This window comes from Aythya marila (genome assembly GCF_965140915.1).
Source record: "Aythya marila genome assembly, chromosome: 2".
NCBI lineage: Eukaryota > Metazoa > Chordata > Aves > Anseriformes > Anatidae > Aythya > Aythya marila.
In genome coordinates, this window is record NC_139043.1 from 127,099,300 (window position 1) to 127,125,250 (window position 25,951).

The 25,951-nt window shown below is 39.5% G+C and overlaps 1 protein-coding gene across 1 annotated transcript in view; it reads left to right on the plus strand.

Moving 5' to 3' along the window:
* STMN2 (stathmin 2) overlaps positions 1–20,987 on the plus strand; it is a 35,869-nt gene extending 14,882 nt beyond the window's left edge. Inside the window, exons 2-5 of the mRNA XM_082752816.1 lie at positions 7,447–7,542; positions 8,189–8,361; positions 15,834–16,025; positions 19,662–20,987. Coding sequence (XP_082608942.1) covers positions 7,447–7,542; positions 8,189–8,361; positions 15,834–16,025; positions 19,662–19,721 — 521 coding nt within the window. The 3' untranslated portion in view covers positions 19,722–20,987. The remainder of the gene's footprint in view (positions 1–7,446; positions 7,543–8,188; positions 8,362–15,833; positions 16,026–19,661) is intronic.
* Positions 20,988–25,951: the final 4,964 nt, after the last annotated feature.

The following is a 25,951-nucleotide window of genomic DNA, read 5'->3' on the forward strand; positions in this document are numbered from 1 at the left end:
CTTGCACTGTAAGGTCTTTGGCACCGGGTGTTCACATCTGACGTGTTCGTACAGAAAGTAGCGCAGATCCCAGCTGGACTCCAGCATGCTCCTGCAATACAATAATGAGATGACCTTAAGAGCGTGCTGGGAGACAGCAGTCATCTCCAATAGTCTGATCCCTGACCACCGGGTGCTCCAGGGGAAAGTAATGTGTTCAAAAGGACTCAAAATTGTACATCCCACCCAGTACCTGGGTCACCAGCAAGCAGCATAACTGCTGTTATGGTGACTGGTACCTGCATGCTAGGCCTGTCAGGAAAAATAGGCTGGCTGCAGGTTCTGGGACTTGTGTCCTTCCAAGCTCTAACTCTGTCCACCCCACACCTCACTTGTTTGTTATCTAGTAGAAAGTCCCATCTCCTTTCCAAGTGGTTATCATTTTTACCTTGTGCTGTGGCCACCATTTGGACCCAGGAGTGAGTCAAACACCACAGCTTTTCACCCACGAAGCAGCACAGTTTGAGGGAAATCACTTCTGAGGGAAGGATCATAAATGTGGCGGGGTCTCCTGCTACAGGGAACTCCTGAGGCAACTCTGCTAAGCTGTTATGGCAGGTTAGTACAGGTGGCAGGCTCAGTCTCAGAAAAGTTGAGACAAGATAACCTGTGTACAACAGCACTGAGATAGGTATGTTGAGGCCTTCTGCTTCTCTGGCTTTTATCCTTGAACATTAGCATTCCTTAAACCATGGCTTTTAGCCTATGTGGAGACTGAGATTCTGGTTCAGTGCTACTTAGCAGGGATGATCTTCAAAGCTGTCAGTAGAAAGTTTGGGGTGAAATATCTGACTTTTTAAACCACTTTATATGTAATCTGTCAGAGAAGTGAAGGAATCTAATGTCTCTAATGTGCTGGCAAAAGTGTGTGACAACACTTCAGGCATACAAGGTGAAGGAAATACTTTAAACAGTGAGCATTAAATCATGCAAAGCAAATCCATGCATTCAAAAATTCCAGGGCTTAAGGTTTTGATCCTTAAATCATTCGTGTAAGTCTCTGAGTGAGAAGTTGGTCAATAGGGATTTTCCTTGAGAAGAGGAATATTAATGATAGGATCAGACTCAGGCTGATACCTGTACTACTGTAGTACTGCTCTTACCAGTAGCCTTGAATGGAAAGTAAAATTGAAGACTTTTCTGTAAGACATGAGATAGCAAAAATTTCTACAGTACCATCAGATCTGTGGAATTTATTTATTTATTTTTATTTGCATCCTGGGAGAAGTTCTCTGCAGTGCAGTCAGGGTTCAGTAAGTGGATTTTCTTATAGTCTCACCAGTGAAAATTACATATATTGAAATAATACAAAATAGTTACTTCACTTCTTAACATTCTGACATCAGAAAATAAAGTGAACAGACATTTGAATCCAATCACACTCATTAAGTAAAAAACATAGATATGGCATCTGGAGTAGTCCATTTCAATCTGAAAATGTATAGTCATGATTGGCAATTAAGTTGTAAATTTAGGGGCAGTTTTCAACTTGACTTGTGCCACCCTGCAATCTGCATGTTGACAAGACACCTGTGTTTGCATCTATGCACCAGCATGTTCAAGAAAATCAGTATTGGGCTTTGCATAAGCAAACAGTTGCTTGTGTATTCCTTTGTGTGGGTTTTCCAGTCAGATACTGTGCTGTCACCTGAGCTGTGCTGTAGAAAGGGCATATAAATGCTTGCATTTGATGGTTGCATTCATGGTAAATTTGACACAATCATAATAAGCAGCTGAAGGGTCAGATCTGTCACTTGCATCATTTTTTGTCTTTTGAAGAACTCATGATACAACATTTTCAGTCATCGCAATGTAGATTAGATCTGTCCAAGTTCTTTCTTTCTGGACTTATGGTAGGAAAAATTAAAGTTAGTGTTCACAGAGGAATCTCAGTAATTCACAACTTGTTTTCCTTGTTCTGTTTCTTGTTTCCTTTTCATAGTACCCACTTCCTCTGTGGTATACATGTAGATACTGACATATCACAAAATTCAGGGGCAGGGGGCATGACCAAAACTTTATACTTGTCTCAATATTAAGCTGCTTCACAGTACATGAAGAATGTAACTTTAAAGACTAGTTACAAAAGAATAGACACATTTATGATCAGAAGTGATAATAACATCAATTAAATGTGTTTTTTGTGTGTGTGTGTGTTTTTTGTTTGCTTGTTTTTAATCAATAGAGATTAATCAAAATTATAGCCTAAAAGACTAAGAAAACAACAAAGAGTGAATGAAATGCAGGCCAGATATACAAGGTTGTCTTGGCTTACTTCTGTTAAATATCAGTTACAGTTATGATCATACAACACTGTCTTATTTAACAGAAAATAACATAGTACATTAATAAAGTGGATTACCAACATAAAGTAAAATTACTGGCCAACAGTGTGCCTTCTGGCGTTAATGAATTAAAGTGTTGCTTTGACAAACCAAAAACTCTATCACCTCAAAGGGAGCATTAACAAAGTAAAATTTGTAGCAAACTGCTGTGTCAGTAACACCCTTAAGAAATCAGCACAGAAGATGGTTGTGGTAGGTCTTCTGTACCTTGCATTCCATGCTTCATCAAATCATGTTTCTTACTCTTACAGTCTCTTCCAAATCAAAAAGACAAAGAAGGACTTCAGTGACTGTAATTCATCACAGCAAGCTGACTGTCTCCCAGGCAAGGGAACAGGGCTGAGTCATGTTCTGGCTTGCACATTTTGACTATGGGCATTGTGCCAGTTCCTGCTTCCTTCCAGGTGTGCAGAACCTCAGGAATTAGTTGGCTGGTGGTACTTCAAGTTTCAAAAAGCTATAACATTTTCTTATATACAGACTGGATTCAGTAAAGTAAAATGAATCAACAGATTTGCATTCATCAGATGTTAATTATAAGTAACATTTACACTATCTCTCTGCTTTCATGTGTTAAAAATAGTCTTGATTATGAATAATGGACTCTGCTGTGACACAGCAATCTGTCCTAACTGTGCTTTGCCAAGGAACAAAATGTGACAAAAATTGCCCATGGCCCATCAGTCAGGACAGATTTTCATGTTACAGTGTAAACTGTAAAAAATTCCTTATAGCTATTTGATAACAGATAAGAGCAGACAAGGTAGTTTCACCAGCATTTTCCCTGCTTCTCTCACCAGCAGGTAACTGGTTGCTGACTTTCAATGGCAGCCATAGCACTCTCCCCTGTTAGCTTCAACAAATGGGCAAGTGAGCTGAAGGACTGGTAGTGGACAAATTTTCTGCCATTAGTGAAGGACTATGGAATGCATCTGAGTAAATGCATTGTTTGAGATCTGGAGAGCAATTTTGAAGTGAATCATCAAATATCCCAGCTGACCATGCTTTGGTCTATACTGCAGAGCAATCTCAAAGCCCACAGACTAGTTTAGTTGAGAGGTGAAGAAAACTAGAAGGTATCCTTTAGTAGTGCTACTATGCTCCAGGAGCTAATGGTTGGTCAGAACATGGGATATATTCTAAAGAAAATACACACAGCATGGGGATGGTGTACTTAGAAGTATGTCCTTTCACAGATCCTATCCTGCCATATGCTTTGCTACTTGCTCATGTAGATGTAGTAGTACTTGAAAGCCACTGAGAGATCTAACTTGGATTGCAAGTAGAGAGCCCATCAAAAAAAAGAAAAAAAAAAAAAAAAAAAAAAAAAAAGAGCATAAAGAGCATCAAAATGTTCTAAAACCAGCTGTTATATATTATGCCAGAAGTTTCAGGAGGTGGTGATATTAGCTTAAAATTGTGATATTAAGATGCACTGGGGATTCATTCAGGGGAAAAAAACATGCAATCTTGAGTTTCAAGCCAATCTGAGATTCTTCTTCTCTGAAGTTGTCAAAGGTTTTATGGGTATTTGATAATATTTTATTTCCAAGCCTTTTCAGCAGCTATGGATGTGAGGAATTCACTTCTTAAAATAATAATAATAATAATAATAATAATCTGAAATAATACACAACTTAGAATTTAAGAAGATCTGTAAATAATAGGATATTCATTGCAAAACCACAAGAATTGCTAATACCAAAATACCTTCTGATTTTTAGCAAAAAATAGTGTTCTGGGATCTTGCCCAACTTTAAAGCATTTAATGCATCTAAACATTTAAATCTTGCTGCCTGTAACTGAGAAGATGATGTTGCTGTCTTTTGTCAACATTGTTCTTCCCTAGTAATTTCCCTATCAAAGCTTTTGTATTATTACGATTACCATCATTTACTTTCCTTCATTTAACTTGCACAGTTAATGCTATGATATGTACCCTACATGACTGCACAAGGAGCTATATAATTAGCAAGCCAGTTGAAACACATTTGGAAAATGAGTTAGGAAAAGTTTATTTGAAAAATAAATTTTGTTGCAATCACTGATTCTCTTTAGGGGTTTTTAAATGCTCCACTATAAAATGGAGCATTTTTGTGCCTACTTCATTTAACACAACAAATCCTGTGCAGATTACATAAATGTTGTGATGTTGGCTTTTTGATTTTTTAACATTAAAAAAAAAAAAAGGGTTTCTTTTAGGGAAAACATGTTTTTATGGCTAAAACACTAGCTTTACAGGGTTTGGGAAACCAGGGTTGTATCCCTGTTCAGCCACGAACTCCCTGTGGGACACTGGCCAATCACTCTAGTTAGATCACCATCTACAGGCACCTACGTAGTTGTCAATGGGCTAATAATACAGCTTTTTCTTTAATGCATGGCATTTTAAGGAAAGGACAGCTGAGTAATGCATGGCTCCTGATATTTAAAGCTGCTAAGTAAAGCTGTTTTTGTCTGGTCATGGGGGAGTAATTTTCACACCGCTGATGCTGGACACCTGAAGAGGTGTGTAGGTCTTCAATTCCTTTGAGGCCCTCAGACCTCAATTCTCCAACAGGCAACACTACATGTCAGCACTGACAGTACAGGACAGGAGTGCAGTATATTACACACTCTCCCAGTAGCTGCCTGAGACAGAACAGGTCTCCTTTTCCATGCTTTCCCCATGTAACTCGTGTGTTGCTTGGTTTCCAGGGTTGCAGCAGCCTCCAGAACTTGCTGTGAGTGTTCAAGCCAGGTTCTAAGTGTGGCTGAAGGACTTTCTAGGACAAATAGAGACTGAATCAATACAATGAGGAAAAGAAATTTAATGTTTGCAAAGCGTGGAAAATCATCCTAATTCTGTCAGTAGCCAGAATGAAATAAGACAGTCATTTCACCAGTGTGCTTTCAGTGCAGCTATTATGTTGAAAGGAAGGAGAGCTGAGCATTTTCTTATCTTTCTCCAGCCATGTTTTGCAGATGATAAGCTGGCAGAACAGACATCATTTTCTGATCATTTTAAATGCTGCTAGAAAACAACACATCTTCAATGTTAAACAAAGATAAAAAATAATGACAAGGACCCCCAAAAGACAAGGTTCCTAGGACACCTCTTTCCATGCCTCTATCTATAAAGATGTTTCAAGCTATGTGTTGTAGCAGTGATTCATCATACGTTTTACAAGAATGTTTAGCTGTCAGCTTGTGCCATCAATGGCCACGTCTTTGATAGGCAACTTCAAGTCTGTTTTCTGTATGTTTACTAGCCCTTTATGCTGGGCCTCCTGTGCTCCCACTCCACAAACTCTCTGCTGAAAAGGATGCAGTTTTGGTGGTGTGAGCAGCTGGCTAGACAAGCCCTCCTCCAAGGACAGTCTGGACGACCACACCTGTGTGCTTAGAATTACATATGCAGTTAAATGTTTTGTTGAATTAAGGCTTAAATGGTTAAGCATTTCATTATGTTTGACTACCAACAGATATCAGTTTGATGTCTTTGACTCTTCAGAGGATTTTTGAGTTATATCTTGCAATTTAGTACTTATGTTTCAAAAACAAACAGACAATAAAAAAAAAAAAAAAAAAAAAAAGTCCAAGCTTCCTTGGCAACCTTAGTTCAGAGAAAGCAAAGCCTTCAGTATACTCTTGGTCTGAGGTGCTGTCTTTCTCTTGTGGTATCTATAAAGCTGTATGTCCTTTGGATGGGTTATTTAGTGTCCATGATTGCCCATGTGAAGCTACATTAGCTACATTAATCATGCTCTGGCAGTTAGAAATCCATTTGTAAACTGATGTATCATTCAAATATCACCATTCTGAGCAGTACCCTAGGGTTCTTGAGCCCTCATTAACCTCAAGGGGCCTTTCTGAGGAAAATAAATAAACAAATAAATAAATAAATAAAAGACTCTAAAGCAGCCACAAGAAAGACTGAATGACAATTTCATATGTATCCACTATTTGAAGATCAAAGGGCTCTCTGATTTTCCTTTTGTAACAAGGATTAATTTGGTCTATTCTGTTAAGTACAATACTTTCAGCCCAAGTTATATTTTAAGCCATATTTTCACATGCTGGCAGAAAACATGTGTCTGCCTCTGTAGATATAATTTTGATAGCAGCAGCAATATGTGTGTGTCAAGGTCAGTTTTGAAGCAGCCCCCAACATATATACTTTATGCTGTGTGTGCAATGGCTTGCGTGTTGACTAAGGAGGACTTGGGAGAGCTGGCTTTAGTCTGGGCTCTGTCATTGACCTGCCAAGCAACCAGATACAAGACTATTTTCCAATTAATAAGCTGAAATGTTAGGAAGGGCAAATGTAATGGCTAGGTATTGATATCACCATTTCTAGAAAAACTCATCCTCAGTATATCACTGGGGCCTATAGTAATTACTGGGCTACAAACTAACAGTAAAGGTAAAATACAAGCATCTTTATTGCATCAGCTGATATGCACTATACCTGAGTATGGAAGCAAAGTATTTTGGCCAGCAAGTGCGGAAGGAAAAGCTTCTTTGTCTCAAGGCCTTACACATATTAAGGATATTATCCTAAGGATTTTATAAATGTATCCTCATTTCTGGATTTAATTTTAATTATCTGGATGACATTTTCATTTGTAACAGATAATGTCTTTAGCATCTGCCTATGGCAATACATGGGCAGTGTTTCAGAGCTGTTCTCAATTGCATTTGGATACATCATAGAATTTTATAAGAGCTTCATTTCTCTCCACCTGCCAGGAGATAGTGGGGTCATGGCACTCTTCCAATACTAAATACATTGCCTAGTAGCTAGACTCACCTTCTATAAACCAAAGATAACTGTATTCATTTTAGCCGAGGCTGAGGTCATGCAGGAGATCAGAAGCAGTCTCTGCAGTACTGAGCATCTCATATTTGATGTGGTAAAGTCTCCATGTCCAGAAGAAATAGCTGAAAATAAATATTTTAGATAAATCTGCCAGGTGCATGATCAATCAGATTTGCTGGTCACTATTCTGTCATCCCAGGTAGAGGGTCACTAAGGAGAAGTTGGGGAAATTAATTATTCTAATAAGGTCTCTCCTTTCAGCTTACAAGGAAAAGATGAAGGAGCTGTCCATGCTCTCTCTGATCTGCTCCTGTTTTTATCCTGAACCTCGCAACATGAACATCTATAAATATGATGGTGAGTAACTTTCATTGGAAATCATCCTGCAGGTCAGATAATGTGCTAATGCTAGGAAATGACTCAGACAACCATCCTGGTACCTAATGTTAGGCAGTCGATACTTTACTGATTTAACAATTCATTTGTTGGTCTTGGCTGTTGTCTACTATTGATTGTATATTACCTGCGATGCTCGATATTGGTCCTAATAGCAACTAACTAAACTTTTAAAGCCCTTTCACGGTGAACTGTATTTTTTCCCAGTACCCTGAGAAATACTTACTATTTGAGAATTACAGATCTTCACAGCTGACATAATTTCCAAGGAAATGAAGAAAAGATGAAAGCATGCTTAAAAAATTAATCAGCTTGGGCACTGCTCGCATGGGGCGTGAAATGACACAGAACGCCAATAAGCTTCCAAAACTGCTGTAAATTTTTATTTTTATAAGATTAGGGTATAATTAAACTATTGTAGATAAAATGGGATGTGCTTCTGAGAACAGTTTTTAGCCCATAATCTGCTATTTCATTTTAAATGTCCAATGCAAAGATGCTAAATCTTTTGTCTGTACTTCTGATCCTACATTAATGTCAGTGCTGCTTCTCTCCTTGATACCACCAAAGTATTGAAAGACTTAACATTTCTCACTTTATCGTGCAGACATGGAAGTTAAACAGATCAACAAACGTGCCTCAGGCCAGGCTTTTGAACTGATCCTAAAGCCACCATCCCCGGTCTCAGAAGCACCACGAACTTTAGCTTCTCCAAAGAAGAAAGAACTCTCTCTTGAGGAGATCCAGAAGAAGCTGGAGGCTGCAGAGGAGAGGAGAAAGGTATTTTGCCTTAATAAAATACTAGTAATTACACCAGACATTATACAGGATAACAGCCATGTTCCCTATCCATTGCCATCATTGTTTTGCATTACCATCACTGACCCACAGTACGTTTGCATGGACAAAATCTATTAATGTTTTTAAAGGAAAAAAATTAGTTTATTTTCTTTCAGCAGCTTGCAGACAAACCTGACTGATTTGGATGCTTGGGAAACACATGTCATTAAAATACTGATAGCTTTGGACAAGAAACCTGAGATGCAGATAGCACATGGGACAGCCTCGACAGCAAAAAGCTCTCTGCTCTCCTTTTGCTTCTGTCAGACCAGATCAGGGGTCCCTGGGAGAGTCAGTGGATCCGTTACAGTGGTGTGTGGTGAAAAGTGAATCCCCTGAAGTTAGTAAATCTGGTTTGCTGACATTTGCTTAAAACCTGGCCCTTATTTTTGACTTGCAATGAAACCAGACTATTCTGAATCTCACTAATTTGAACAATTCAGTCATTCGAATGTTGCACATTAACACTATTGCTTCTGTCTTTACTTGTGTCAAAGCAGAAGGACATGTCTAAATGTGAAAGGCATACACATAAGCAGTAGCACCTGCCCAGAAGTATGAGTTTTCACACACCCAAATGATGACATGCTTCAAAGACTCAATCTGTGAAGTACCTCTGTACTGAGTACAAATGCTCAAGTAAAGATTTGGACACAGAATGAAATGGCAGCAATTAAGAAGCCTGATATTATGCATATACTTAGTAGGAAATATAGATTGAATGTCCCAGACATTTCATTTCATTGATTTCATTACTGTTCATTTCTTCCTAAAAGAGAGCTCATTATGCCATAAACTAGTAATCAGTGATGGCAGTACAGACACCTGCAGTTTCTTCCCCTTAATACTATATTCATTCTGAATGAGCATATAACTAACTGAGTTATTTTAATAGATTAAATCTTCCATATTGGCAATGCAGCAGAAATTGCAAGGAAAAGAACCAAGCCTCATTACAAGTCCTTGGTGCTCACACATCCCAAGTATCACCTGCAGTTTTGGTCTAAAAAAAAAGTGTATAGTGCAGAGAAAGGTAAAAAGCAACCAGAGTATAAGAAGATAAATTAAACAGTCCACTTCTCAGCTTGGAGACAGACAACAGATGGAAGATAAAATTCTATAAAGTCATGAATAGTAATGAGAAGATGAATAGGAACAATTATGTTCTGTTTCATGCAATCCAAAGTGGAAGAAACACTCAATGAAACTAGATAACAATTTCAAAACAGAGAGAGAGAATTACCTTTGCATGTATTGCTTAATCAAGTTTTTGTGTTTGTTAACACAGGTTATTTAGATGTTATTAAAATATTAATTATTTCAAAAAGCAAATTAAAAAAAATGGTAGAGCGGTACCTTGCAGAACATGATTATATGGATGCAACATCTGGCTCAGAAAATACCTAACCTGATGGAAACTAGGAAGACAGATGTATGTAGGAAAGAATTAGGCAGATTTGCCTAGCTTTGTATACACTACCCCTAAGAATCTTCCTTCCACTCTCTGCTGCTAGACAAATCAGGCAGACATTTTCTGAGATCCAACATGGCAGTTGTTATCATACTTTTCTGTCTATGTATGGCAGCTATCTGGCATAACCGTTCCAGATCCTGTCCTTCCAGCACAGTTCTAATTAAAATCAAGTATAACTAATTGATGAGAATAGCCTTTTTTGAAACACTACTAACTGATTTCACACTTTTTAGGAATTACGCCCTGCTCTGTCAATTAGGCAGTGTTTTCTTTAATAAATTTTAAAAGTCGTGAGAATATCTACAGCAATACATGCAATCCAGCAGCCTCCTGCGTATGCTTTTTCATGTTCATCGTTCATGCTTATTTCCTTATATGTTTTTATAGGGCTCCTTCCTTTTCTCCTCCTTTTTCCTACCTCAGTTGACAGTCACTGTGACCTCATACTCTCAGACCAAATTGAGATTTTCACCTGAGATATTTTTCCTTTTTACATCATACAGCAAGACCATTTGAGCTAGTGACAGACTTGTCCTTTCTGTTTATAGAACCCTCTTTGTTGTGTGTCATTATTATCCCATTACTTCTTTGGCATGTGTGCACTATATTTTCCCATCTTGGTAGATAATCAGAAAGATCTCGTCATCATTTCCTCTTAAGAAATTAGTGCACAGTGACGTTGGAAGCAGCAGAATTTAATTTCTTAAGGAACTTTTGGCATTTATCAAATTTTACCTATTGGTTTTGAATATTCAGCCACAATTGCACTGGATGTACAGACTTCAAAAGCTGTATGTTGAATCATATATCTTTATTGCCTATATTCAACTTGCATGAAAATGAAACTCTAAAGGGAGGTACATTTTTAGTAGACTTTGGAATGAGGGAGAGAAACCATATGCAATGAAAACCTCTTAATGGCTTTGTATTGGGATGAAATTAAATCATGTCAGTCCTTAGTAGTTAGCACCACAACGAATGCTAGAGAACAATCATCTTTTTTAGCTTTCATGCTGCTGATTGTAGAGTTAAAGCTATATGAGTTGTTAACACTGTTAATATAAAATCATATAATCAAAGAGTCATAGAATCATCTAGACTGGAAAAGACCATAAAGATCATCATCTAACCATCAATCTGACCTACTGAGTCCCATCATTAAACCATGTCCCTCAGTGCCACATCCACACATCTCTTACTTACTTCCAGGGATGGGGACTCCGCCACTTCTCTGGGCAGCATGTTTCAATGCTTGAGCACCCTTTCCATGAAAAAATTCTTCCTATCTTCCTATTCTTCCTATCTAAATCTATCTAATCTTCCTATCTAAATGGCACGACTTGAGGCTGTTGCATCATATCCTATTACTTACACCTGAGAAAAGAAACCAACACCCTCCTGGCTGCAGCCTCACTTTGGGTAGTTGTAGGCAGTGATGAGGAATATGATGTAACAACAAAGAGATGGAGGAAGCCAGTGCTATGAGTAACGTCTAACTTGGGCTCATTCCCTTGCTTTATATGGAAGGAAAAATCCCAGTTCCAGCCCTGAAAACATCACTTCTTCAACATATGACTTCCTTCTGATTAATAACTGGGCATTTATATGCTGGCAATTGCATGGCAGTTGGAGCTTTTAATCCTGCCCTGTAGTATCTCTTAAGTACACAATATACTGAAGAATACCAAAGTTTTCTCAGCTTCTGCAGAACAATTTAATTTAAAATAAAGCCATAGAGTGAATAAATGTATTAGGAAAGTGGAACTCTCATGACTGGTAGTGTGTCTCACACACTCTAATAACCAAGATTGTCAGGGAAATGCACTCAAGCTGAGTTTCCCAGTTTAAAATTTTTCTGAGGCCATTCCTTGCTTTAAGAGTAATCCTTTATCTCTGCATAAATGATTTCAATATTTGGAGCTATACAACAAAGAAAAATAGATAAATGAGAGAAAACAAGAGCACCTGTTATTCAGGTAAGTGGAATTTTATTCCTGTGAGTAATAATAATAATAATAATAATAATAATTGGGGAGGACTTGGTAGTGTTAGGTCAGAGGTTGGACTAGGTGGTCTTGGAGGTCTCTTCCAACCTAGATGATTCTGTGATTCGGTAATAATAATAATAATTAGTAATTAATAATAATAACAATTTTTAAAGCATCTCTAAATAGAATTTCTGTAAATAATTTTTCTATTAAAGTGAGCTCTAAGTTGTCTGCATCTATCTCTGGCCAGATAAGCATGAGATAAAGATTTCTTTGTGAAGCACTCATCTCTGGAAACTGAGGTTGCACATGATCCTTTAGAAAAATGGCATGAATTTCTTAAAGAGCTGGCCTACATTATCCATCTTTTTAGCACAGAAGTACATTTCTGAGAGCAAAAGTGTCTGTACCAGGAATAATCTAACTACATTTTTATTCCTCTACACCTAGCTGCAGCTGTAGCTGCACTGATTAAGCCATTTAATATTTAAGAAGTCTTCTGAATATTCCTCTCTAAGTATTCTTTTTTCCCTTCTCCACCATTTTATACTTTTCTCTCCTTATTAATCTTCATCTCCCATTCCCTTTCCAGATTTTTTTCCCTCATTTTCTCATAACTATGCAAGAAGCATTTATTGTAAACCATTTACAAGTATATTAGAAAATGGACTATCAAGGATTTGAGAATACCCTTTCCAGCACTTTAATACAATGTTGAAAATTAAACTTGGAATAAAAACTTCCTGTGTATGTTGGAATCCTATGTCAAGACTGTCCAAACACAGTGGCTAAAAGCCAACACCAACAAAGGGAGTTCATTAATCCCAGCCACACTAGGTATCAAGGGTCGTTCATTTTGGCAATTTCTGGATGCATAGTAGACTTTGAACAGGCTGGGTGGCCAACTTCTTTTGCCAAATGTGTTTGAAACAGAAAATCATTCAACAATCCAGTACAAAAACACACCAACTACATTCCAAAATCATCACAAGGGGATTTCAAAAGTGATCTGAATACAATCAAACAGACAGACTCACAGCTGTTGTAAATGGCATTAGGAGAACATCAGTTTAAATGAGACTCTACCCCTTGGATGGTTTGTGATGGGGAGGGGAGTCCTTTATTTTGAACCACTTCTGGGTACCCCAAACATTTTGAAGGAGGAAAAGAAGGAATGCCTTTTAAGGCACATTGTAAAGGAAAATCATATTAGGAACATGCAGTCAGTTCCCGTGGCCTGGCTTAGCTTTCATTTGGACTCTTACCAGTGTCTATGCAATTTGCTTCCAGAAAACACTGAATTACCACATAAGCATTTTCTTCCTTATCAGGCATTAGTGACTAAATTACTTTTGAATACATCATCTGCTAGTGTGGCCTCTAGAACTGTGTGTACTCTGATAGGTAACTCTAATTTTTCACAGTTCTCATGGACTTATGATAATAGGAAGTAGTTCCAGAAGGCAAAGGGCTTCAATGGAAGATAACAAATTCTGACAAACAGGCAAGTGCCCCAGAGACCCAAAGGCATTTTGACACCTCCCACTGAAAGCCAATGTTTATTTTTCAAATATACTGCTTAGAGTCATAGTCCAAAGCTTGCTTTTTATTATAGCATCTCCATGGGATACATCCATGGACATGTCTACTTACCAAATCTCAAAATGCTTGATTGTATATAAACACCTTATACCAAGGTATGTTTTAACATCTTGAAATGCTAGCCTTTCAAACTAAAACACTTCTTTAACCTTTCATGGGAATGGACATGAAGATCAGTATCATATTATCTTTTTTGATTCAAACTCCCAACAGAAAAGAAAGTATTTTTTAGATTATCAAAGGTACTTTTAAATCACTTATGTATATGTTCACAAAATTCAGATCAGCAGCCAAAATGATGATAACTTTTCTAAAAGCAAACAGAAGATTGCCATTAAAGACTAAATTAAAAAGAAAATGCAGAAAAACTTCATAAGCACTAGTCAAACTTAGCCACACAGGTTGGTCCAAAGACATTCCAACAGGATGAAGATATTAAGTTATTTATTTTTTACATTTTACAAAATCTTTCAAAAGAACTTTTTTCCATTTTGAAACGGCATATGCTTAAAGAAATGATAAACATTAAGGACATGAAAAAAGCATTTTGCTTCAAAATAAGCCTTTTATCATGCAATTATTAAAATTATTGATATTTTTGGTAAGCGTGCTTTTTAATGAATTTTGAGTCAGGCTACACCTTCTTTGCTCAGGTGCCTTTCCCTTTGGCTCATTCTCCTTCCATTCTCTGCCAGAGAAACTCCCTCAACTCTTCTTGCCTGTGCCTGTCTGGGGACTTTCTGTTCCCATTTGCAACATCTATTAGCCTGCACAACATTAATTTTGTCTGATGGAAAGATCTAAAAAGTACTTGCTACTTGCTCTATTAGTAGCTGTTCAGCATGTGCTATAGTGGTAAAAGCAACAAAGATCTTTGAAAGGTACAATCCAGTTCAGTAGACCACTCTCATCATCGAGTGCTTCAAGGGTCGTAGACTGAGAAATGAGCCCGTAACTGTGACCAGGATAGAGGTGAAAGCAAATATAGTAAGTGGCCAAGATTATTAAAAACTTGCATTTATCTCTGATCTCAAGCCATTGCAGCCTTTTAAAGCTATAGATGTTTTATTCCAATGTCTTGATGCAAGGTGTTCTGGCTGGTTTCTGCTCCCTTTTCTAGAATCTGCTTAATTTGCCTTGTCAGTACATTTGCCTGTATGTTTACCTTATCTTTGTTAAAATGTTTTCTCTTCCTCGCTTGATCTTCTACATGTAAGAGAACTGCAGCTTTTTTCACTCCATTAAAAACCACATGATATAATTTAATAGGATTCATTACCGCTAATTGTAATTATTGGTTAAAACCCTTAATTTAGGCCTTAAACTAATTCATTTTTATGGTTAACAATGGCAACAGTGTATTGTTATCTGCACTGAAATATACACTTATCTTCCTGGAGCCTTATTTCATTCCATGATTTCTGTTTGCCTCTCATGCTCCCTCTAATTTATTTTACCCAAGAGCATACAATGTTGTTTATCATTTCCAAATAACCCCTCTGAAACATATTGTCTTTTCTACTAGACTTGCCTGGAGGATGGGCCCACTGCTGCAAGTTCCTTGGCTTCCCTCCTAGGATTAGTGGTTCCATGTCAGTAATTTGATTTAAAAAACAATGACAAAGCTTGTGCTTCTGCGTTCACAAAGAATAGCACACTGTTGTGCATAGGATGAATGTGCTTAATTCCTTCCTCCACTTTTCATTTTCCTGGTAGAATTTAAACTTTAAATTAGCAATAGTTTTTTTGTTGTTGTTGTTAGTTTCTATAAAATAAAACCCTTTTTTCTTTCATAATTACCAAGATGGAGTGAAACACAAATATCATGAGGAAAAACCATTGTCTGATTTGGTTCTGTTTATCTTTCACAGTGGTAAACTTCAAAGCCTGTTATTAACAATTCATGCACACTGAAGGACTGTCCAGCCTGGGCAAAAAATGTGCCTCTTCTCCTTTTTAACACTGTGCACTTCAGCCTCCAATCCCAGATCTCTGCAAATAAAACTCTCTTATCTAAAAGACCACAGCTCTGAGAGGTTAAGCAACCACTGCAGTAGCTGAGGGCAGCATTTCTCATTAACAGCATTTCTCTTTAACAGAAGTACTTCAGAGGCTTCTCTGCTGCTGCATAAGTCATATTCCCCACATTTAGCCAGTGCCACTAAGCCCCTATTATTGACACTAATACTGTTTATATACAGAAGTGATCTTTCCAAACTGTGCCTGTAACAACAAAGGAACAAACTTTACACAGTTTCTAAACACTGTGAAGAGCCCTGAGGGGGTTATTTTACTCCTCGTGGGTGTGTGAGACACTAATTTCAGCCACATGTCTCTCTGTTTCCCAGTCCCAGGAGGCCCAGGTGCTGAAACATCTGGCAGAGAAGAGAGAACATGAGCGAGAAGTGCTCCAAAAGGCTTTGGAGGAGAACAACAACTTCAGCAAAATGGCAGAGGAAAAGCTGATACTGAAAATGGAACAGATCAAAGAAAACCGTGAAGCTAATTTAGCTGCTCTTATTGAACGTCTTCAAGAAAAGGTAACTGCACCATCACTCCTCACCTAGACTAGAGGAGAAAATCTAGCCAATATTTTGAAGAGAGGTTGAGGGTAGCTCTTTTCTGTTGCAAAACTTGAGTTATTTTTAAAACAGAGCCCCCTGATGCCTATCTAAACCACTTTTGAAAAATCACAGAATGGTTGAGGCTGGAAGGGACCTCTGGAGGCCATGTGGTCCAATCCCCTGCTGGAGCAGGGCCACCCAGAGCAGGCTGCCCAGGACCATGTTCAGGTAGCTTTTGAAGATCTCTAAGGAGGAGACAATCTCTGTGGGCAATCTGTGCCAGTGCTCTGTCACCCGCACCATACAGAAGTGCTTCTGGTGTTCAGAGGGAATCTCATGTGCTCTAGATTGTGGCCATTGCCTCCTGTCCTGGCACTGGGCACCACTGAAAAGAGCTTGGCTCTGTCCTCTTCACATCCTCCCTTCAGGTACTGATATTCATTAATGATAAAGATAAAGCTCCCCCTGAGCTTTATCTTCTCCAGGCTTAACAGTCTCCGTTTTCTCATTTTTTTGTTAGAGGAGAGGTGCTCTAGTCCCTTCATCATCTTAGATGTCCTTTGGTGGACTCTCTGCAGTATGACTGTGTCTCTCTGGTTCTGGGTAGCCCAGAACTGGACACGGTACTCCAGGTGTGGCCTCACCAGTGCTGAGTAGAGCAGAAGGTTCACCTCCCTCAGCCTGTTAGCAATACTCTGCCTAACGCAGCCCAGAATACTGTCAGCCTTCTTACTAGCAAGGGCACAGTGTTGTCTCATGTTCAACTCGCTGTCCACAAGGACCTCTATGTCCTTTTCTGCAAAGCTGCTATCGAGATTGTCATGGTGAAATGTGTATTAAAAACTCAGCTGTCCCCTGCTTCTGTTCTTAATCTTGGTTTGGGACCTTTGTGGTGGCCAACATTCATGTTTATTCTCACAGAGTTATGAAGACAAAGGTTCATCATGAAAAGGAGAAAGCAAGACAAAGACATGTTGATTTTCTAGCTTTTAAGAAAATGCTGTGAACAAATTAAAGGTCACTTGCATTTAGATTTTGGTCTTTAAGAAAGGTCAGTGACCAAATAAAACAGTTGTCCCGTGGATGTATAGTTCTTGACTTTCCTTTTTGACAAGGGGAAAAATAAGCAAAGAACTCTTTCCTACATATCGAAAGGGACCTATTCTTCCAGAAGCTTTGCAAAAGAAAAAAGAAAAAGAAGAAAAAAAAAAAAAAGACAGTAAGTTTTCTTTTGAAGATCTTTGTTAAAGGCAGAGGAATTTCCTTTTAGTAAATCCCAAACACCACAGTGACCTTCTCCAAATCAGCCCTTCTAAACAAGAAAGAGAAACATTAGAATTAAGATTTAGAAGTGTTAAAAAAATAATACGCTTTTTTCTCTCAACAATGAACTTTCTAATGTGTTAGTAAATGGTTTAACAAAAAGAAAATAGCTCTCAGACATTTCCAATGAGATCTCCAAAAGCACCTGTTTTCCCTTGGTGGTAAGAAAAGTCTCATAAAGTAAGAAATAAATAATAGTTTCCCAAAGATTGATGTTATAAGTGAACCGGGTAACTCTGGAGTTTAAGAACTGTATTCAGGTTATTTGACATTTTTGTGGTAGATGAGTTTGCAGGCACATATCCCAAATTTTATGAAAACAAAGGGAAGAGCCAATTAGCTGTCTTTAAGGTCCAAAAGAAAATAGGATGGACAGCTGGATATTCTCTGTCCTATGTTATTGTTAACAGACTCCTAAGCCCCTTTTCCTCTGCAATATGATGGCAAATGTGCATGAAATCCAAAGAAAGCTGCTGAACTAAGATGTCAATAACTCATCTGGGAATATTTGTACAGACCAGAAATTAAAAATTTTATGACTATAGTTTTGCCAACACAAAAGCCAACTCTGACTATGCAGAAAAAGATGAAGTAAGATAACTTTCAAGAGTGACCAAGAATTGTGGATGACCCAAGGCTGTGGTGTTTAGAAGCTCCTACAGTGAAAGATACCTTTGTATACTACAGTTAATACAAGTCCTGAGAAATGAGTCCCTTAGAAAATCTAGCATTCAAAATTATGGAGCTTATAAGAAACTGTGATTTACAGGTTCAGTTGACACAATAAGCAGTCTTGGCCTGTGATCCATAGTTCATTTTGACCAATCCCCATAAAAGATCCCCTAATGTACAAAAATACCTAGACGTGCCTTAAACAGAAGACAGCTAGGAATAATTTTGCTTCTGTAGCCACCTTGTGACTTGTCATTTAGTTGTCTAATGTGTTGTTTTTTTCTTCCAGTAGTCAGACATGAGAGGTAAAAGTCTGGTGGTTTGACAGTTGGAAAGACGTAGGCATAATCCAAAAACCCTAAACCCCATAAACTGCCAAAAATAATACAGTATTATAAACACCCTGAGTGGAACATTCCTAACATTTAACAGATGTTGTTCCTGACCACAGTCCCATTTCCACAGAATTATCTGAATATACAGTGGCTCTAATAAGTCTAAATTAATTGTGGCTGTTTTTGTAAAAGGCAACATGGCTGTAACTTGGCAGAAGGAGATAACATTGACTTATGGTAAAAACTCCCCTTTTCCATCACAGCAGGAGTAAGAATGGAGAGGACAGCTAACCTCATTGTTCAGTCTAAGGGGATTATAACAGAACAGAGCAAAACAGAATAGAATAACATAGTTCAGTTCAGCTCAGTTGGAAGTCACCTCCAAAGATCATTGAGTCCAAACGCCTAACCTCTTCAGAGCTAACTAAAAACAAAACAAGAACATGTTATTGAGAGCATTGTCCAAGAACCCTGACAGGCATGGGGCATCAATAACCTCTCTATGAAGCCTTTTCCAGTGTTTGATCACCCTCATGGCAAAGAAACTGTTCTTAATGTCCAATCTGAATCTCCCCAGTGCAGCTTTGTGCCTGTGTTCCTGCACATCTGTCATCTGTTACCAGGGAAAAGAGACTGGCATCTCCCTCTCTACTTCCCCTCCTCAGGAAGCTGCAGAGAGCAGTGAGGTCACCTCTTAGCCTTCTTTACTCCAAACCAGACAAACCAAGATTCCTCAGCCTCTCCTCATAGGACATGCCTTCCGCCCTTGTACCGGATGTTCAAAACACTCAGATTGACGCTTCTTAGCAGAACTACAATCTGTGAACTTTTGTTCGTGGCTTCTAGATAACACAGTAGCTGTCACTTCTTCTGCATACAACATGCAAACAATTAATTCAAGCCCATTCATCCTTCCCTGTATTTAGTTCAGTATCTAGGAATTCAAAGAGGAAATGTGTGCATGTGACATATTCTAGGCCGCAAGAATCACCTCTCTATGTGGACCCTTAAAATGAACCTTTCTGAGGTGCTGAGAACTATAAGGCCATAAAAGATAAAAAACTGAACTCCAGAGCATAAAGAGAATGTAAGCAATGAATATGCCTTGGGCTGGGCAGGTAGGAGACACCCCTCCTGAGCTGCATCCTCTAAAGATGGTTGTGCTGCGAAACACGTTTTGCACAGGTATCCAATGCACAACCTAAATGTGTTAGCATCAGGGGCCTCCGAGGTAGGCAGAATGAGAAAGAGGTTTGATTTTTCCCTTCTTGATGTTTTCCAGGAGAGGCATGCTGCAGAGGTCCGTAGAAACAAGGAGCTCCAGGTGGAACTGTCTGGCTGAAAACAGCAATGGTGGATGTGACCCATCCCCACCATTAGTAAACTCCCCCTGCCTATATTATTATGGATCATGCGATATCAGTATGGGAAATGTATGACATGGTTTAAAAAAAAAAAAAATCAAGAACTCAATAAAAAACTTTAAAAAAGAAACAAAAAATAAAAACAAAAACAATGCGGTCTCTTTGCAGAATGATTTGCTTGATGTTTAAAAAACTTGGATCTTATTTTGTAAATACTTACATTTTTGTTAAAAAATACAAGTATTGCATTATGCAAGTTATTTCATAATCTTACATGTCCTGTAACAGGCTTCTGATGTTGTCTATTTCCACTCAGTTGAATTTGCTGGGTCTGTTCATTTGAAGCACCTCACGTCTAACTCCATTCCCTGCGACTTTCATTCCCACCCACCACGAGGTCAGTAGTAGTTCTATGGTGCTAGAGACCAGTCATTGCCTGATAACCTAGACCGCTTTGCCATCGATAAGCTTTGTTGAAACAGTGACTAGATCACAGGTATCGTGACTTCACATTCAGCTGTCCGAGACAAAAGGCTCTTAAAATGTAGTTTCTTTAAATGCAACTTGTGCTACAGGACTCTGTAGCGTGCAGTAGAATTGAGGTTAAATCACCGTGTGCAGTGCTTGTTGCTTCTGCTTCTGAGGCAAGAGGCAACAAATACAGCTTTGCAACTGAACAAAAGTAAGTGGTATCAGTTTGAGGTGAATTTGAAAGGCACATTGTAACCATCCAGCTATGACAAATTCTAAATGATGCCAAACAGCCATACAAATGCTAATTGTAAAGTGAGCTTAATTCACCACTTGAAAATTTATTAATGGAGCAGATAATAGATAGCATCAAATGGCTTTATTTGTAGGTGCCATGATCTATGATACTTCTCTGATGCTACCATAGTACGTGTGTAACAGTTAAAGAGGCTACCAAATATTTCACCAGGAACCCATGAGCCAGGTGTTACCTTTTATTTTTTGTTTTTGACACTGCTGACTTCCATTCATCATGATCTTTACTCTTCAGTGTTAGCCAACCCTACCTAGTGACGGACATCTAGGACTAAAGAGGGCTGAAGCAGCAGGAATGACTAGACAGGGTGCTCGTGCCAAGTACAGTATCACGAAACCTAACACATCATCCCCAAAATACCTGCAGTTTTGAAGTTGTCCCTATCCCCCCGGAGGTTGCTGCCTGCATATTCTACTCTTCATTAGTGCTATTTTCCTGTATGTCATTGTGAGCAAGCTGTGATTAATAAAGAATTGGGGTTCTGTGAACTGAAAAAGGGCTTGTCTCTTCTCTCGCTCCATTACTTCTGACATGTGCCCGTATGAGGTGAAAGTCTAATGAAGTCATAAAAGCATGCAAATTAAATTTAAATAAGACCTATTAATAAATCAAGCCTATTTCTTTGCTAATACAGGACTGACCCCTGCTATGTGTTTTCAGTGCTTAGGCTGGTTATTTTTAAAGATTACTGTATAAACTGAGCCTATGAATGTGACCTCTAGCACTGGGATTATTAAAAAAGAACAAGCTACACACACATGCACATGTTCCCTTAATCCTCACTCAATACTGGGGGAAAAATACTCAGGGTAAAAGCTCAAAAGGTGATCAAGAATTACACCTAGGATCCTAGGATTAGTTTTCTGATTTAAAGTGATGAAAGTGGCATCATTTGCTCCTTCAGAGAGATGGGCCAAAAGTTCCAGATCTGCAACAGTCGGTTTCTGACCTATGCAGCCTGTTTTAATCTGGAGCCAAGTTATGTCCCTGGAAGTCCTGGCCTGCAGTCAACAAGCTGCAGAAGCTCACCCAGGCACAGGGCTGCAAGGTCAGCTCTGTGCACAATGAGCTCTGTAACGGCGTGAAAGGCACAATACAAATTTTTTATGGCAAGTTGGTTTCATTGCCTAAACTCCTTGTCTTTCTGGCAAGATTATTAGAATTAAACCTGGCCGGGGATTCATAGAGCAAACTCTGAAAGTGGATGACACAAGCCTCAGTGCTGCCAAGTCTTCAAAGTTTGCATTTTGCTATAAGCCCCAATGAAAAGAGTCATTCAGTCAAGCTTTTATCTCTATTTAAGGTCCCGAATTTTGGGTTGAGGTCTCCTGGATTTGGGTTTCATTTCCAAATGACAAGTCACTTACAGAGTTCTCCCTGTCCATTGACTTAACAAGACCTGGTTGTGTTTCAGGCCCTTTTCTTGTTTGTCCTGCTGGCTGCACTTGCTAGGACAACAGGCCGAGGACAAACCTCTGGTGCTGGGCCCTTTCAGCCTCCACAAACAAGGGTGTCCACATCCAGCGTGTCTGCTGGAAGGCTCCATGGCACATGCCCTCCACAGAACCAGACCTGGGCATTGCCTGGGAGATGCTTCTCCATGGCTACCAAATCTGCACCAGAGAAATCAATGAAGAAAAAGGCCATGTGGCCTCAGTAGCTCAGTGTCAGAGCTGATGTTTTGCTCCTGTTGGGTTTATTTGGATATTTTAATAGTTTGTGGGTGTAGAATTCATTTTATTAAAGTATAAATATATTCTAAAAGCCTCTGACTAATACCCTGCATTACCATTTGGCTACTTGAAGTATCTCAGATTGTTTTTTTTTAATTCAGTGGCCAGTAGCATTCTCCGGACTTAAAAATAAAAATAAAAATAGCCTGCTTCTTGGATTAACTGCAGAGATGGATTAACTGTGAGCTTAGAGCAGCTGGTGCTGTTGTGGGGAGCATTTTCTGCAGGCTGTCTGAAACCTCCCTGTGGACAGGAGGGAGCCTGGAGCGCCAGTGCTGCGCAGAGCAGATGCTCCCTCCTCCCTCTGAGGTTTGGGAAGGCTCAGCTGCTGGGCAGAGCTGGCAACCCAGTGAGAAAGGCAGTTTTGACCTATGTCCCAGGACTGTCTCCAAAATGGGGTAAGGGCTCTGTTTTTTGTTAATCCATCAGTCAGATCGAGGCTGGCTGAGTACTCAGACAGGAATGCTGCAAATCTGTGAAAAGTTCATGTGGTCTACTGAAGCCACAAAACTGGTGCTCATACAGACTCAAATATTTCCAAAGTCAGGAGGTTTGGATGTAGGGTGCACACGTACACAGAGCTGATCGCTTTTTAGCAGGCCTTTCAGAAGTGTGAGCAGTGTAGGAAAGAGCTTTATTCATGACACCTTAAGCCATACCAAGAAGTGCTTCTCTCTCTTCTCCCAGAAGAGGGATATGGCTTAAAACCTATGCTTGGGTCAGCACGAACACCTACCTTATCCAACTGTTTTCAGATACCATCACGTCAAATGAAATTCTCTCATCAGGTTTTTGGTGGAGAGGAGCTAAGACTGCATGGGGAGCAGCAGGACCTCCCTGCACCTTGCAGCACATGCCCTGTGCTGAGCACGTCTCAGCGGTGGATGGAGCCAGCACTTCACACCGCCGAAGGGCTCTCGCCGGGCAGTGGGAGAATTACAGATAAACTTCCCTGTGCATCAGGGGTGGTGCCGCAGTGATAATAGTGCAACAGTGCCATGCAGTGGTCGGTTTTAAGAAGTGAGATAATCTCTAAATACACGGGGTTGCAAGGCTTGCCTCTGAAGGATAGCTATTACATCCTGCTGCACAGTTCACACTAGGTCTTTATATAGGGTAAATGATGGCTCTGAAATCTGGAGACTTAGCCCAGATATTTTCAGCTTTAATTCCAGTGTAACATGAGTGACATGGCCACGGGTTGCTGTAAAACAATATTTTTGTGTGTGTGAATTACAATGCCATCAGAAACTTGTGACTGTGAGAGTATCTACATGTACATTTCTGCAGCTTCAAATATGTCTAAAAAGCAACAGGCAATATTCAGAAGCCCACGAAGTTGATACTGGGGAGGTGATTAAAAAAAAAAAAAAAAAAAAAAAAAATAGCAACTTCAGAAATGTATGGAACAGCAAGAAAAGCTAGCATCAAAAAAAACACCATCAGATCAGAGGCTAAATAACCCATGAAACAGCTCAGAGAGAAGAAAGAGGATGGTCATCCTTAGGTCTGCCACCCTTCAAAAACACTGAACTCTTTTTTTCCCTCTCCAAACACTGGCACGAGACAGAGGACCCTCAAACCCAGGCTGCAGAAAGCATGCAAATATACCCAAAGCTCTGTGAGCTGCAGAAGCAAGAGTCTGCTATAGACTCCCCATGGATCTTGTACATTTCTCTGACGTACAAGAAAACGCCTGTACTTTGAGCTTTCACAACTTCAGTGTTATGCTGATAGCAACTGAGCTTTAAATCTTCCTCTGGGAAAATTAAGGGAGGTTCTTTTTTCTATTCAGAGGTCCACAGAGACTGTAAGCATATGTATATTTGATAATTTACTTAGGGAAACATCCACTTCCATCAAGTCTACATTGGGATGTCAGCTTCCCTTTCTTTTGGGTACCAGTAAATGGATGCTGGGAAATGTCTTCCTGCTGTAACAGGTTGGCTTTGGTCAAACGGGTCCCGGGAAAGGAAGCTCTTGGGCAGCTCCTGAAGAAGAAGGACGTGAAAGACTTTATCCAAGATACATCCCAGGAAATTATGACCTAAGGAGATAATGATGTAAGGAAACAGCCAAGCTACAACTTAAATTTCTCTTACCTATTATATGTGCAACAGGTTGTTAAACAAACTCAAAGTTGTATGGAATACAACTATTCCATAATAAAATCTGTTTTTGAAACATTACCTCTTCAAATATGTAATTTGCCAAAGAGTCTTTTAGATGATGATTTCCGTAGGTTCACAAGTTCGTAAAAATCGTCATGTACAACTTCTTGTGACCAGAAGAGGGCAAACTCTGATTATTTAACATACAGCTGTGGGCGGTGAGTTTTATTTTGAAAAACCTGTCAGGCTGTGCATTATTGTGCTTTAGGACATCACGAAGATTGATGCTCTATTATTTGCCCTAAAATCTCGATTTGAGTTTATATGTACAGTAGAATATGTACAGAGTAGAATGGGACAATATAAATATAGGAGATGTATATGTCGTGTTGTATATATTGTGTTTTATGTATAACCTAACTCCTTTAAAGTTGAATTTAGAGCAGCTTAGGAAAGGATGATGAAGAAGCGACCGGACTCAACATCTGCACTGTATTTTACACTTCCCCCTTTGTAAATGATGAAAAACTGGTGGAGTACAATGCCATATAAACAGCTTTCAATCAACCATGAACGTATTATTCAGATTGCAGATTATCCCTGCCATAGGTATTATTTTGGGAGCAGCGCCAGATGAATGCATGTCTTCTGCCTCCAGAGACAGGTTTAGGAGCGGCAGAGCTGCTTGCTCACAAAACACAGCCTGTGCCTGAATTAACAGTTCCTGCTAGACCTTAGACATCCCTATGAGGGGCCAGCTCAGATTTCCTTCTCTTGTGCTCCTTACCAGTGCTGGAAGGAGCCTGACTCAGCACAGGTTGGAGTGTCAGCTGGGGTTCCTGAACTTGACCACAGCCTGCAGCAGAGCTGGAGGGGAAGGAGAAGACATGCCTCGGGTGCTGCAGGGGGTGCTGCAGCACCCCCTCTTATCTCTATCTTGAGATAATTTTGGAAGACAGGCAGGCATCTCTGTTCTCTCAGGAGGATACCTCCATGGCTTTGATACATCTCATCAGCAAACCGAGCTGGACATTTCAATATGAAAAAAAAAAAGGGGGGGGGGGGTGATTCTCCCTTATTATTTTCCATTATTTTTATCATTATCCATCATGGATCCATCATGGTCAGTCTCTCCACACCAAGACCACATACTTTTTTTTTTTTCCTTTTTTTTTTTTTTCTTTCAAAACTATGTATCTGTGGATGAGTAAGAGAAAAGAGTTAAATATAAAGGAGCCACACAAAATCAGTCTTCCCTACCTGGTCATTTTAACAAGGAGCTGATAAGTTGGACATCTTCACTCTGAGCTCTGGAATATGCAGAGCAGTACAGTGCTGCTGGGCACCTTTTGGCCAGTGCAGGGTGCTGCTCTGCCTGGCAGGTCACAGGCAGGGCCCCACACTCCCACCTGCACACAGCCGTGTTGTTTGGTCCCTGTGAGAGTTCACTAAGAGACTGTTTGCTCCATTTGGCCTCCGTGCCGAGGCATGTTTAATGCTCACAGATGTAGCAAGCAGTCTTGGCTAAGGAAAGGCCTTTGCATTGCCCAAGGCAGCTGCTGGCTCTTGCAGCACAT